Genomic DNA, 14081 nt, shown 5'->3' with positions numbered 1-14081 from the left:
GACAAAAAGAAGCACTTCTTCATGCAACAGATATTTAAAACACAAGTATAACTGGGCTTTTACTCTAGCCCAGGTTGGGTCTTATTTTCTTCTATAGTTCTAAATACTAGTTCTACTTGTATTTCTTTTTCAGCTTTATCATAATAGTTAAGAATACATTTTATTTTACTCTGTGTTAGAACAGAAAAAAAAAGAACTTTAGTATCATTTTGCATGATATTTAAAACTGAATCACTTTTTGTTCCAGAAATCTCTGCCTATTTTGGGACTGGCACTTCTGTGACATACAATTTTCAAGAATACTACACCTTAGCTAAAAATTCCAGTTCTCATGCTTCTTCTTTCTATGCTGACATGACACTGAACAGGGAAGCAATTACATTTGCCTTCCGAACAACACGGATGCCAAGCTTACTGCTTTATGTCAGCTCCTTCTACAAGGAATACCTCTCCGTCATTCTTACCAGAAATGGTAAGTGTTCAGACAGGCCATCTGGAAACACTAATGAACATCATACCTGCCATCTCAGATTCACTCCAGTTCCCAGACTTGAGTCACAAACTAAGCATTGTCCTGTTGTTGCTTTAAATAGTATATTTATTTTTCAGCTTCACCAACCTATGCTTTCCATATGAAAAACATTCATTCTACTGTAATTTCAACTTTTATTACTGTGGTTTTTTTGGTCATATTGGCAAAAATACTTATTTCAGCAAATCCTTTAGATTAATAATCTAATATTTAAAATAATAAATAATTCAAATTAATCTGTTTTTAAGTTTTGAAATGAAATTCAAAATGTGTCTGATCTGTCTGCTACTCTCATGATGTATTAATTTCAATCCTCACGATAAATAATGAAATAAACTACTTTTTGAAAGTGCATTATCCATTTTCCAAATTAATCAGAGATCATTTACTTAAACAAATTTCATAAGCTACTTACATACCTATGAAACATATATACCTGTGAAAACACACATAATGTAGTTGATGTTCCCGTTTAAGCTGAACATTAAATGTTAATTGGATCTTTCTTTTTCATTCTTTCATCTATGTCTAGAGGATTTTCTTCTACCTTTTTTTTTAATTAAAACCCCCACATACTGAGATGAATATCTGGGTTTATCAAAGACCCTTTACAATCACAGTCATTCTGATCTGAAAGAAGGTTCTGTACTTTCCTGGATACAGATTTGGATGTAGAATAACTGTAGTATCCTCACATCATGTGATGGCAAACACATTTTACTCATGACTGGCCTGGTTCAGGCCTGAGCCTTGCTTTTCAAGGGATGAGTAGACAATTGTAGTTCATCTACAGCTGTGAGGCAATCTCTGACAAGGAAGACATGCTGCCTCTGTGTTCTGCTGTGATTGATTCTCTGTGTGATTATATGTATACAGACAGCATGCTGGGAGTTAATAACAAGGAATAGAAAGTGAGCTAGAAATTATAAACTGCATCCTACTGAATTGTCAGACATTTACAGGTCCGAACAGTGTAAACATTATTCAATAACCAATAACAGTACTTGTAAGATACTGAGTTTTGTTTGATAAGTGACATTGATATGAGATGCCAGACCAAGTTTTTCTCAGCTGAACTATAAAAGTACATACTAAAATTTCTGCACAAATTTTAACTCATTATTCAGATTTGTGACAGTTTATGGCTGTCTTTGCCACTATGTCTTACTTTCAACATTATCATTCTATCTTACTATTCCTGTTGCCTTCTTTCATTTCTTGCTTATGTAAATTTCTCATAAATAAAAATAAAAATAATAAAAAAAAATAAAACTAAAACTATATATAAATAAGTAAAACAATTGTTTCACTCTACAAGTATGCCTGCAAAGCACAAGGCATTGTACATGATCTACACTGCCTGTATAACAGGCAGTGTAGTATACCTTTTGCTCTATTTATCCTTGCAGGAAGTTTACAAATCAGGTACAAGCTAGATAGCCATCAGGATCCTGATGTCTTCAGCATCAGTATGAAAAATATGGCTGATGGACAACTGAATCACGTGAAGATTAACAGAGAGGACGAAGTACTCTTTGTAGAGGTAAGTCACATGCTCTTTGTAGAGGTCAGTCAGTTACACACACAAAAAAAATTGATTATTGTAAAAAAGTAAAATAAACAAAGCAAAATGAAGTATGTAGTTACAACAAGGCAATTATCCCCAAATAGACAATGTTTTAAAATCTCAGGTAAAAAAAGCAAAGGTTAACAGACTCGTGATTAAAAGCCTCGGTTAGACAATCTCTTTGGTGTTCATCTTGTCTATTTCAAAACGTCAATACCTCCTCATCATTTTATATTAAAATAGAAAAAATTGTTCTATGGTTAAATTTTCACAATTTCTGAAATGTGCATGACTGTTGTCATTTGTTTTGGGTCTTGCATTTTGATTTTTGTTTCAAGTTAAGTATCAAACTACAGTGCAAATATATTACCATCTAAAAAATAATTTAAGTCAATTTGTCTTATTTTCTTTGGACCCTTTTACATCAAAGGTATATGACTATTAAGGAAAAGATTTTGGGGTTTTTTTTGTGGAAATTTGATTATAAAATAGAAATATTTGATTTTCTAGTAGTAGATACTAGCATGTAAAGAAGACTTAATTTTTTTAAAACTAAAATGTAAAAAAAAATGGTTGTTACAGGTTAGTATTTTGAGGCTAGAACTGAGTTTGCTTAATTATATATTGGTACAAGGCTTGAAGGCAAGTAGCTCTAGAGGTACCCTGGGAGGCAGAGCATCTACAGTATATTTGATCATTATGAACTAAATATTGAGTCCCTTTTTTAATGAAAAGAGTCTTTTTCATGTTTTTGAAGGTTTACTATTTTTATTCATCTTACAGATGAAAAAGAAGGCATCAACTAAATGTATAACATAAATAAAAGTTTATTAAGTGGGATGTTTAAGAAGTATCACATCTATAATCAGTGATCTGAGGAAGATGATAATCTGTTTTCTGATTAGTTTTTATGCTATAACTAACAAATTCTTCCCTCGGTTCCTTTTATTTTTAACCCTGATTTTATCTGCTTTTTTGCAAGCTTTGACTAATATCTCTTCCATTACTCTACCTTGTTCGTCACTACACTGTTCTGCAGGTTAACCAAAATGAAAGAATGAAGTTTATTCTGTCTTCAGGCACAGAATTCAATGCAATCAAGTCTCTCACACTTGGCAAGATTTTAGGTAAGTGGAACACCACAGGCTTTTCTAAAACATAGATCAAAATGTCATCATGGCACAGAAAAAATAACAACCTTAGTGTCATTGAAAGACATTTTTTTTCTTGAATTTAATTATACATTGAGTCACAATCAAGGTAGAAACTTCAGTCTTGTTGAAATACAAATGAGTAAGTACTTCCTGAAAAATGATCAAGTGGGTTCCATTAAAAATAATTTCACACTTCTCTCATTTTGCAATCAAGCATTATGAAACACCACTTTTTTTAAGTTTCAGAAAAAAAAAATCACTGTGAGATCATACACAAAGACCATAGAATACTATTAATCATGTACCATATTTGAAAAAAATTCTGTGATTAGATTTTGATGTAAACACTTAGGGATAAAGTAATGTAAACAAAAACTCCAAAACTTACAGTTACTTTTTGAAAACAAGTTAAGCTATGAAAAAATATTTTGCCTAGAGATGACTCATCAAAAGCTGTCTTTTCGTCTATAGTAATGATTAAAATGGAATTTACCTATCTACAGTTACCATTTTGTCAATTTTGTTAATATCTTCTGATTTAAAATTCTCAAGATCTTATTATTTTCATATTTGTCACATTGGGAAAACTCAACAATAGAGGAAGATGTAGTGAAAAGTTAGAGGATATTTCTCTTTCCTCTAAAGTAATTTGAAGTCTGTGTTGCTATATTCCCATATCAGGTAAAGGTCCATTTGTGTATTCTTCCTCTAACAGTACTTTCTGTTGCAACAATATGAAAACAGAGCTGGTATAGTTTGTGATATACAGTAACTAAGGCTACACTGACCTTTTCAACACCTTGTAGTCAGACTGATTATTTTTACCCTTTCACAACTGGTCTTGGGCTAAGTGTACAATAAATAAGTTTACCGAAATACGGATTATTGGAAAAGATTGTATCCAAGTTTATACACCTTGAATGCTTGTCATTTCATATGGCACACAGTTTATCACCATTACTGAAAGCAATTCTGTTTATTTTTAATAAAAACAATTTTTAACAGAAATTATGAATGAAGTTCCAAATCAAGATTGGGCAAATTAACTGTTTCCCTCTCTAACTCTTTGGTGCTTTCATATTTAGCCAATAAACTGCCTGCAAAGGAGTGATGGTTTCCTACTCTTTAAAAATCTATTTAAGTGAGCTAAAAAGTTAACAAATACTTTTTATAGAAAACTGTGATATGTGACTTAGAAGAAATTGAGTCTTCATCTCAACTTTGTATAAACAGTATACTACTTTACCGTGTTCCCCCAGGCTTATGGGAACTATTTAAATGTTTTATATAATACCTACCCTAAACCAGAAGACGGAAGAACTAGTTTTTGTCACATTCAGTTGTATGTGGTTTAGTTTAGAGGAATTTTATTACCATGTACCGGAGATGCTCCTCCAGGATCCATACATCTACCAGTTTTTGTATAATACTTTTGGGAATAACATAACAGCTTTGATAAATCAATGTTTCTGCCATTGTAACAGACCCAGAAATACAATTCTGGCTATGAGGGTAGAAAACACTGTTATGTTTTCCCAAATATTCTCTTACAGACAAGCAAAGCATTCTCTGAAATGATCCATCATGCCACTGGGTGGGAGGCAGTAAGAGTCTACCATTTTCTGTCTGATGTCTATCTACATTTAAATAATGTAAATCCAAAACAAAATGTCTATGAAATTAGGTTTTTACTCTATTTTGAGTAAAAATTAAAGTTAACTCTGTCACACATTTTACTTGAAAGCAGTGTAATGAAATGCACAATTTTAGGCAAATAGCAGTCTCTTTTGATGAGGACCAATGTCTCTTCCAAAGAAACCACACTTTTATAAGTTCAGAGGTGTGAATTTCTTCAGTTAGTTATATGATGGCTATTGCATCATCACAGTGATGTGAAGCATGGAGTTAAAATGACCTGTGGGGGCACTCAGCCCAATTTGGCTCAGTTTACTGAATCTGTGCTGAAGAAAACATTTGTTAAACTTCTCTCCCTTTCAAAGGAGAGATGCTGTTGAAAAGTTGCAGTTTCCTCTATAAATCTGACTGCTTTGGGTCCTGATTCCTGTGAAGTCATGTGTAGGGATTGAAGGAGACTCTGTGAAGCAGCACACTCACCCACAGATTTCACAGGATACAAGCCAAAGGGCTCCTTATGTTTTTGTTTTCCTTCTCAGGAGATACTTTCTCCCAAAACACCCCACAGTGTAAGGAGGCTGTAGAAACCTACCTTTTTACAGCAATCTACTGAGGAAGTAATTTGCTTCCACTTTGCCCAGGACAAAGTTTCCTACCCTTCTCCAGCTTGAGCATGCAGAACTGTGGGCAACATTTTTCTTCACTGAGAGTTGTTAACGTTTCCATAGTAACTGAAATAAAGATAGGCTTTCAGCAAGATTTACTTAGGTCTGATTTATACACAAACTTTCACCAGTTTAAGAGAATGTGTGATTTTAAGCTAATTCACTTAAATAAAGGCATCATACCGCATATGGACATCTCCAAGAATGTAAAAAGTAGCTATTTCAGTAATAAATAAAAACAAATTTTCACTGAAGTCTTAATAATTAGGTCTAAATTAAACCAGTAAAATATTTATACCCATATTTGAAATGGAATTTCTGTGTATTCAGAGTATTCCATTCTATTTGTAGTGAAATTGTCCTTTCTTATATTGGTTTATTGTTAATTATATTTGTCTCTGAAATTATAAGATTGTATAATTTAGTTCTGTCTTTATTGGAATATCTTTGAGGATAATGCACAGCTTACTTAAGAGCTCTGATTATTATAGTTTTATTGATAAAGGAATAATGGAATTACAAAACTCTCATTGTGCTCCATTCATATGTAAAAATACAGTGATAATTCAAATTGTTAATTTGAAAATCAACCTTTTAAAACAATACTGTTTGGGTAATCCCCAAAAAGTGCTGCAGTGAAGCACATGCTAATTAATAGTTGCTTTAAAAATGTCCATTTCTTTTCATGCAGATTTTTCTACTGTATGAATTTGAGAATGTGCATAGTAATAAAATAGTAAAATTCAATCTTTTAAATTTGGTTGAGAAAAGTCTTTAATATATGTCTGTTAATATAAAATATGCATTTTTATGCAGCTCCCACAATTTAAATTACATATAATTTTACTCCAGCAAATTTATATGAAACCTTTTTTTAAATTTTTTTAAATCAGATTTTTGATTTAGTCAGCCAAACTTGTCAAGACTTGCTTCCAATACAGAAGCTTTTCAGCATAATTATTTGGGGAAAGAGAAAGTTTCCACAGTCTGACAATCCTGGACAGGATACCAGTATTTAGAAGATCAATATTCAGGGTTTTAATGGAAGTACTTTAGTTTGATGAAATAATTCTGTTGGCTTGTTGCTTGCTGCACCCCAGGACATGGTTGGCTGTTTTCTCAACACAGTCAAAACTGTGATTGCATAGTTCTTATCTTAAAATGTTCTTTCTGCTAAGAGCTGCATGTCTGCTGACTTTCAGTATTACTTGACAGAGGTAAGATGGTTGAAGCAGAATTCAAGATGGTTATTGAGTTTGTGTCTTGGTTTTGGGTTTTTTTCTGAAGAACACAAGGTTGGGTGGAATACTTTTGTCTGTCTTTGCTGAAAAAAAATGAGTACACTTAGCAAATGAATTGCTATGAAGATGCTTAAGGATGCATAACAAATTTATCATAAAACACAGTCTCTAATAAACAACTTGTGTGTGTGTGTGTCATTTTAAGTCAGTTAAATATGACTTAAGCACTAAAGCAGAGTTTAGGGGACTTTCTCCCTAAATGTTATCACTTTTACCAGCAAGATTGCTTGATCCCAACAGTGTTTTCTAACTGAGTCAAGTGAAGTCTAAGGATTTTAAATATCTAACTTATTTTCATATTATACACATACAATGTTTACAAAATGGTTTGTATCAGAAACTAGAAAATAATAGCAAACACTTCATTCTTGAGGTTTTCAATCCTACTTATAGATACATATTTTTATCACAAAGCATTTTGGATATTTTTTTCTTGCCACTTCAAGTTAGTCCTTTTCTTAAGATATCCAGATCTAGTAGATCCTTCAGTACAGTGGGGCAATCATCAAAAATGGTGTATGCTACAGAGAGAACAGAGGCAGTTAAACATCCAACATTTTATGTAATCCATCAGTGTAGGTGTACAGACTCTTGTCTGACATCTATCTATCTAATAATATATGATCATTGCAATAAGCAGAGGGTAACTGAGGAAAATGTTGCTATGCTATTTTGCAATATTCTACCAAAACACATTAGCCCAATTTTCACTATTAGCCTAATTGTACTGCAGAGTGCATTGTACATTGGTATTTAAAATTGTTTTGGTAGCCATTGTAAAGATCACAAGTTCATTCATGGGTTCTAGGATAAGTTGGAGGCAGACACGAATAAGATTAAATTCCTGTCTTATTTACACTGAACTTTAAAAATTACTTCCCTCTTTGAATAATTAGTACTTCCAGAGTTTTTGCTTAAGCTAGAACTGTCAGAGTAAGTAAACTATTTTCCATTTCCAAAGTAGTGCATTAGTGAGCATTAGCTGATGAATAAATAGAGAGCTCTGACAGAATACATACATTCAGGAAGGCAGCTCAAGAGAATAAGGGTGTGTGTGTCTTTTTTTGTTTGCTTGTTTGTTTCTGATTTTTTTCTCTTAGTGTTCAAGATAATGGTATCATGTTTAAAATGTATGGTAAATTGGAACAACATTCATTTTTTTAGAATTTCACAGAAAATATCTTGATGGATTTCCAGGATCTGAGGTCTTCAGAGAGTTTTTGCTTTGACAGACATCATGGTGATGGGATGGAGTTGATACATCAATCTGTGGAAAGAATATGATCCAATAAGATACATATTTATGAGAAGAAAACTAATAAAATATGTATTTTTCATGAATGCATGTCTCACCGTTATATTTTCACAGAATGAAAAAGTGTTGCATTTTAATTTAAATATTTTAGTTACATTTGAATCTTTTTTGCTTTGGAACTTGCTATAGTAAGTTAAAAGCATTTCCCTCAGCAGACTAGCAACTGTCTTCTGTTAAAAAAAAAGGTTTGAATGTGTGTGACTCTTTTCATTAAAGACAGACAAGAAAGAGATTCAGTGTACCTACATATGTTGCTGTAACTCAATTATACTCAGAGGACCACAGGTTAATTATTAATTTATTCTTCTGTCACTTTATTTAGTACATTTGCACTATGATTAGTTGTGTTCTGTTCCTTTTGATTAACAGAAAACAGTGATGTAGATGAAGAGACTATGAAGGCAAACTCTCAGGGGTTTATTGGATGTCTGTCTTCAGTGCAGTTCAACCATATTGCTCCTTTGAAGGCTGCACTGCACCACAGCAGCTCAGCCCCCATTGTTGTAAAGGGACGCTTCACTGAATCCAACTGTGGTACTTTAACTGGAGCTGACTCAACATCAAGTGAAACAACCCATTCATTTGCAGGTAGCATATGGTTATCACTTATTCTGATGTCTGAAGCAAAATCTAAATAGAGTACTCATGACCTGAATCAAAACTGATTTTTTTTTTTTTAAATGTGTGTTGACATCTCAGAAGTAGTCTGAAAAATAATTCTCTTCTATATGTACTTTTTTTTCTCTACTCTTTCTCTTTTCCTCTAATCATTTATATTATTCTCTTTTTCTCTGCAAAGTATCGTCTACATCACTGTTCTTTGCATGCTTATGGACCCACATTACTGCCACTGTACCATACTGTACATGAGCTGTAACCATGTGAGAATTTCTTGAAAATCCTTCTTCTATTTGTCTCACTTTACTTTTTTTCTGCTGCAGATCACTCTGGACCAATAGATGAGGGAGAGCCCTTAGCTAATGCAATCAGAAGTGACTCTGCAATTATTGGAGGTAATAAGGACCATAACAAATCCACAGGAGCATTTTTTTTCTAATAACTGTGAGCCTTTCAATGCTGAAGTGAAGTCAATTTAGTCTTGCATGCATATTGAAACTAGTAAAAATGACTTATTTTATTACAACGGGTACACAGACAAAAATCAAACATTGTTTTAAAATGTAATAAATAGCTCACATGCTTTCTTATTACATAAATTTATGCTATCAGTGTTTCTATAGATTGGAACATTCTGCTGAATCACAAGATATGAAGATGAAGTTTCCAACCTATCTAATGACAGTGTCTATGACTTTAAAAAGTACTTGGATATATTGTGACAAACAGCATATTTTTAAGAAGGAACAATCTTCTTTGACCATGCCAAAAAATTATATTTTACTACCCAGTCAAGTTCAAAATCTTCTTTTATAGACCTGAGAAACACAGATTTTTCTTGAGGAAATGGTGTCAAACAGTTTGAATCAATCCTTTGACAGACTGAGGCAAATTTCATACCGGTTCTACATTTGGAGAGCAATGTACTCTTGTACAGACTATTATTTGCATTAATTAACAGCTTAAAAATGAAATGTATGTTAAAGTAATAATAATAAGAAATAATACATGTTGGTTTGAAATACCTTTTCTCCTCCATTTTCTCACTATTTCTTTTGGCCACTTTCATCAATTCAGATAGAACTACAGTGATCATCCACAAACTTTTTTCAAAACACTTATTTTTAAGTGGAATAGAGGAAGAATCATGTACAGTTGCTCCTAAAGTGAATATGTTGACAGTTCCTTTACTTTCTCTGCCTATCAGAACAAGAATGGTATAAAGCTTAGGATATATGACTTGTGCTTAACATATAGGGCTGATAATCAGGATATTCAGGTTCCATTACTGTGTCTTTCTGATTGACTGTCCTTAAGCCAAGATCCATCTCTGTTGTAGTGGGGAAGCGTAACAGTTCTGTCTCTTTAAGGGGAATGGAGAGTACTCAAGTGAACCTTAATAGGGAGAGTTTGGGATTGGCAGCCTGTTGCATGTCAGTCATAGACTGGAGTGAGGTTTTGTTCGTATTCTTGGGAAGAGAAAGGAAAGAAAAGAAAGAAAGAATTAGTTGCAATAGTTACCACCACGGAGCTGTGGTGTCCCGACAGTCAGATCCTTCAAGTCCAGTGGGAGAATGTTCCTCTTGATGTTTCTTGATGTTCTCCACAATATTTTCACAGATGTTTTCCCGACGATGTTTCCCCAATGTTCTGCCCTTTTATACGGTCGTCTTCATACTCCTTCCAAGAATCACTTAGCATATTCTACGAGCTGCTTTGCTTAACTGCACCCACCACCCATGTGGTACACATGCCCAATATCATCAGGGGTCTCCGGGTTGTGTTCCAGGCCTGAGGTCTGGGTGCGTGCATGGGATTAAATTAGTCAGTTTGACATTCAGATTTGTATGAAGACAGGAAACCTTTAGTCTTGACAAACATCATGACAGGAAACCTTTGGTCTTGTGGCCTGCTCCTGTTGCTATGGCAGTGGTACCAGTTGGTGGCTTAAAGTTTCAGCAATGTTGAGACAAACATCCAATACAGTCGCTTACAGAGCCTTCAGGAGAGTTTCAATTCCTTTCACCTGTGTATGTGTATGGCTATTTCAGTTTCGTTTTTTTCTTTGACGGAATAGTATTGTCTCTTGTGACAATCTTCCCCTGTGACAATTTCTGGTGGTATTTCTTCCCTTGGAAGGAGGTGGGGGAAGGAAACTTGTTTTCACTCATGAAGATGGAATTTTCACAGTATAATTCACTGTTTCAATTTCCATTAGTTACTTCAACAGAAAGAGGGCAATGGGAGGGAAAGGTCATCCCCTCCATCTTCTAAATTCTGAATTGGTTTCCTTTCTAAGGGTTTTAGGAGCCTCCGGAGACAAATGACAGTGGGATTTAGCAGAATAAAGCTGCCAAGGCTTCTCACTGAGGATAAAAGCATTTGGCCTATGGAAAGTGGAGTTCAGATAAGAACCTGCAGTCACCTGTGTGTCTGCCATTTAAATAATGGTACCTGTTACGGTTGGTGCCTGCCAACAGTACACTTCATAGTCACTACCTTTAGCATGGTAGTGCTAGAGATACTTAAATAAGAGGTAATAAAACCTAGAAGCTTCCTTGCCTGTAAAATGATACTTATGTCTGCATATTTTTATACACACAACCTTTCAGAATTTTACCACTGAATTCAGTGAGGTCAGAGTTTTAGAATATCGTTTCTTCTACATGTCTAACTTTGTTAAAGATTACTTTGCTGTTTCAAAAGATAAGTATTATTTTACAGAAGTATCTGTACATAAAGATCCCTTTATATACTAGGTAATTTAGTGCAGGTGGAGATTTTTAAGTGTACTAACAACAAAGTAATATTTGAACTGCAAGCTACAATAGTTACAGTCTTTTTAAGTTAATAACAACAACAATTTTATTGTTATTAAACACATTTGGGAATATGTACTCACAATTTTTCTACTGCTTAATTATGGTTTAAAAGTCAAAATAAAGCCAGCTGTAAAACACTTAGTAAAAGTTTAATATAAGTACCTTTAAATGCATATAACTGAGAACTGTACCAATTCAGCTACTTCAGATAAGGCAAGTTTATAGAAAAACCATTACAGGTGACATGTACTGTGACTGTGAAACAAAGGAATGAATGCTCTATTTAATCTAAATAAGAACAAGATTTATTCAGATTAAAGAGTCTATTCCAGAGAAGAAGATACTGCACACAAAAAGTTTATATTCCTACCATTAAGGATGGCTGCTCATATTACAGAATGAAAAAAATGACAAGTACTGAAGTTTGGATGGTCTGTTTTTATTCACAGCACTAAGGAACTATGCATTTTTTTTTTCTTGCAGTACTGGTCAAAGTTATGCAGCAAATTGTTCCTTCATCTCGTCCTGAGACACTGCGTAACAAGTGTTTCACAGACTATTTAGTGTTTTTTTCCTCCCTGCAGCCTAGTCTTGCTTTTTGCCTCTTTGTCAAGCACATTCTGCTTCCCTTTTGTTTCATTTCTCCTCAAGTTCCTCTCCTGCCCAACCTCTGACTCATGAACTTGAGGGCCTGAGACCATCATGAGAGGATGAATGAGGAATAGAGGAGATGGGCTGGAAGCCTGTAAGGTCATGCTTATCTCTGTAGGAAGTATCTCCTTCCATACTCTTTCTAATATCCTGTGGCAGGAGCAGCATGCCCTGCTAACAGTTCAATAAATCTTATATAGTCACCTTTAAAACTAAGTGCCCATTCCCTTTAGTCTCTTATGTGTTAGGTATGTGGTACATATGTTACCTGATGAGTTCCCTATATAAAGGTTATGCTCCTGCCCCTTAGCTTTCTAAGTGATCATCTAGAATACCATAATGCAGGTGGCTGTACTGATGATGATTTTACCCTACCAGATGGGGCTGCTAAAGCTGTTGGAAAAGGAAGCTTGCTCACAACCACCTGTGTAGGGAGGGACCATGTTTACTTATGAACCCATGGTCATGTAGCCATATGAAGCAAAAACACATCAGAACAAGTGCCACAAACCTGAAGGGAAGGCAAGGCGGCAAACCTGTATTATTTCACTCTGAACATTAAGTGAACCTTGATTTTAGTATTTTAGTATTTTAACCAGTGTCTATTCATTACAAATGATGCAGTTAGAGAAATGTGAGCCCTAGCTAATGTAGATCATCAAAATCTCTTCATCCCTCTATGATGTACCAAAGGCGGTCAAAGGGAAATGGGATTTTCTTCCATGAGACAGAATAAACGTTAGAAATTCTGTCCCATTTGACCTGATAATAGGTGGCTATAAACACTGGCTAATCTTCCCTGGAGTCCCTATGAAGAACTGTTTTACATTTTCTTTTATAAAATTTTCTCATTAACTGCATTGTTTAGTCAGAACCAGTCATCTGTGGCATGAACTAATTTGTGTGGAGGACTGGATGTGAATGGGAATACTTCTGTGCAACCATTTTTACTGCAAAAGGTCTGAGGCTTGAGCGTTGTGATGTACACAGGAAGAGCTGATAGATGGCTTGGTTCAGAATTCCAGATTGGTAACTTTGTCCTCACCCTGTTCTGCTCTTCCCCAGTGATATAAGAGCTGATTGGCAGGTGAAAGCTGATGTTGGGACACATGTCCTCTTCCCTCCTGATGACATATCATGTGAGAAAGGGTTCTGAGCTACATGAGTGACTGAAAAAAAGGAGAATACTTTGCCCAATAGTCATAGGAGTTGGGGAAACAGAAAAAGTCATAGTGCCCTTTGTGATGTCCCGTTGTCTAGCAGGAAAGTCTCTGGAGAACAGGGACTTCCTTCTTCATCCTACTCCGGCCCATGAGTTATGGTTTGTCTATTCTTTCTCTTGACTTTTTTCTCTTTTCTTCTCCTAGGTGTAATAGCAGTCGTGATATTCATCCTACTTTGCATCACTGCCATAGCCATACGCATTTATAAAAAAAAAATAATCTACTCAAAAAATGAGGCAAAAGGATCTGAAAATGAAGACAACGCTGAATCTGCACTGAAAAGTGAGCTCAGCGTGCAAAACACCACCAATGAAAATCAAAAGGAATACTTCTTCTGACTGGCGTTGATGATTTAATTTAATATAACAATGTGACAGTCTGACTTTCTTGCTAAGCCAGGGTCTCTCAATGGACAGAAAAAGCTCTTGCACTCTACAGTAAATGCAATGGATTTGAGACTTATTATACTGCATATGTTCAGTCTCAGTGATTGCTATAGGGGCCCTCTTTAAATTACATGCATTCCTTAGCTATTATACCGTAAAAGCATTTTATGTAACAGTGAATTAGATATTGTAATCAATTTCATTGTTGGTAG

General features: G+C 34.6%; 1 protein-coding gene across 1 annotated transcript in view; it reads left to right on the top strand.

Moving 5' to 3' along the window:
- Positions 1-13834, top strand: part of CNTNAP4 (contactin associated protein family member 4) — a gene marked incomplete at its 5' end in the record, with an annotated part of 237095 nt that extends 223261 nt beyond the window's left edge. Inside the window, 6 exons of the mRNA XM_082013630.1 lie at positions 248-472; positions 1942-2075; positions 3139-3226; positions 8539-8757; positions 9111-9182; positions 13628-13834. Of these exons, the coding sequence (XP_081869756.1) occupies positions 248-472; positions 1942-2075; positions 3139-3226; positions 8539-8757; positions 9111-9182; positions 13628-13821 (932 nt within the window). The 3' untranslated portion in view covers positions 13822-13834. The remainder of the gene's footprint in view (positions 1-247; positions 473-1941; positions 2076-3138; positions 3227-8538; positions 8758-9110; positions 9183-13627) is intronic.
- Positions 13835-14081: the final 247 nt, after the last annotated feature.

This window comes from Phaethon aethereus, assembly GCF_964289735.1.
Source record: "Phaethon aethereus genome assembly, chromosome: Z".
In the NCBI taxonomy this organism is placed as follows: Eukaryota; Metazoa; Chordata; class Aves; order Phaethontiformes; family Phaethontidae; genus Phaethon; species Phaethon aethereus.
The sequence above is the reverse complement of the archived record's forward strand: the minus strand, read 5'-3'. Positions and strand labels throughout refer to the sequence as shown.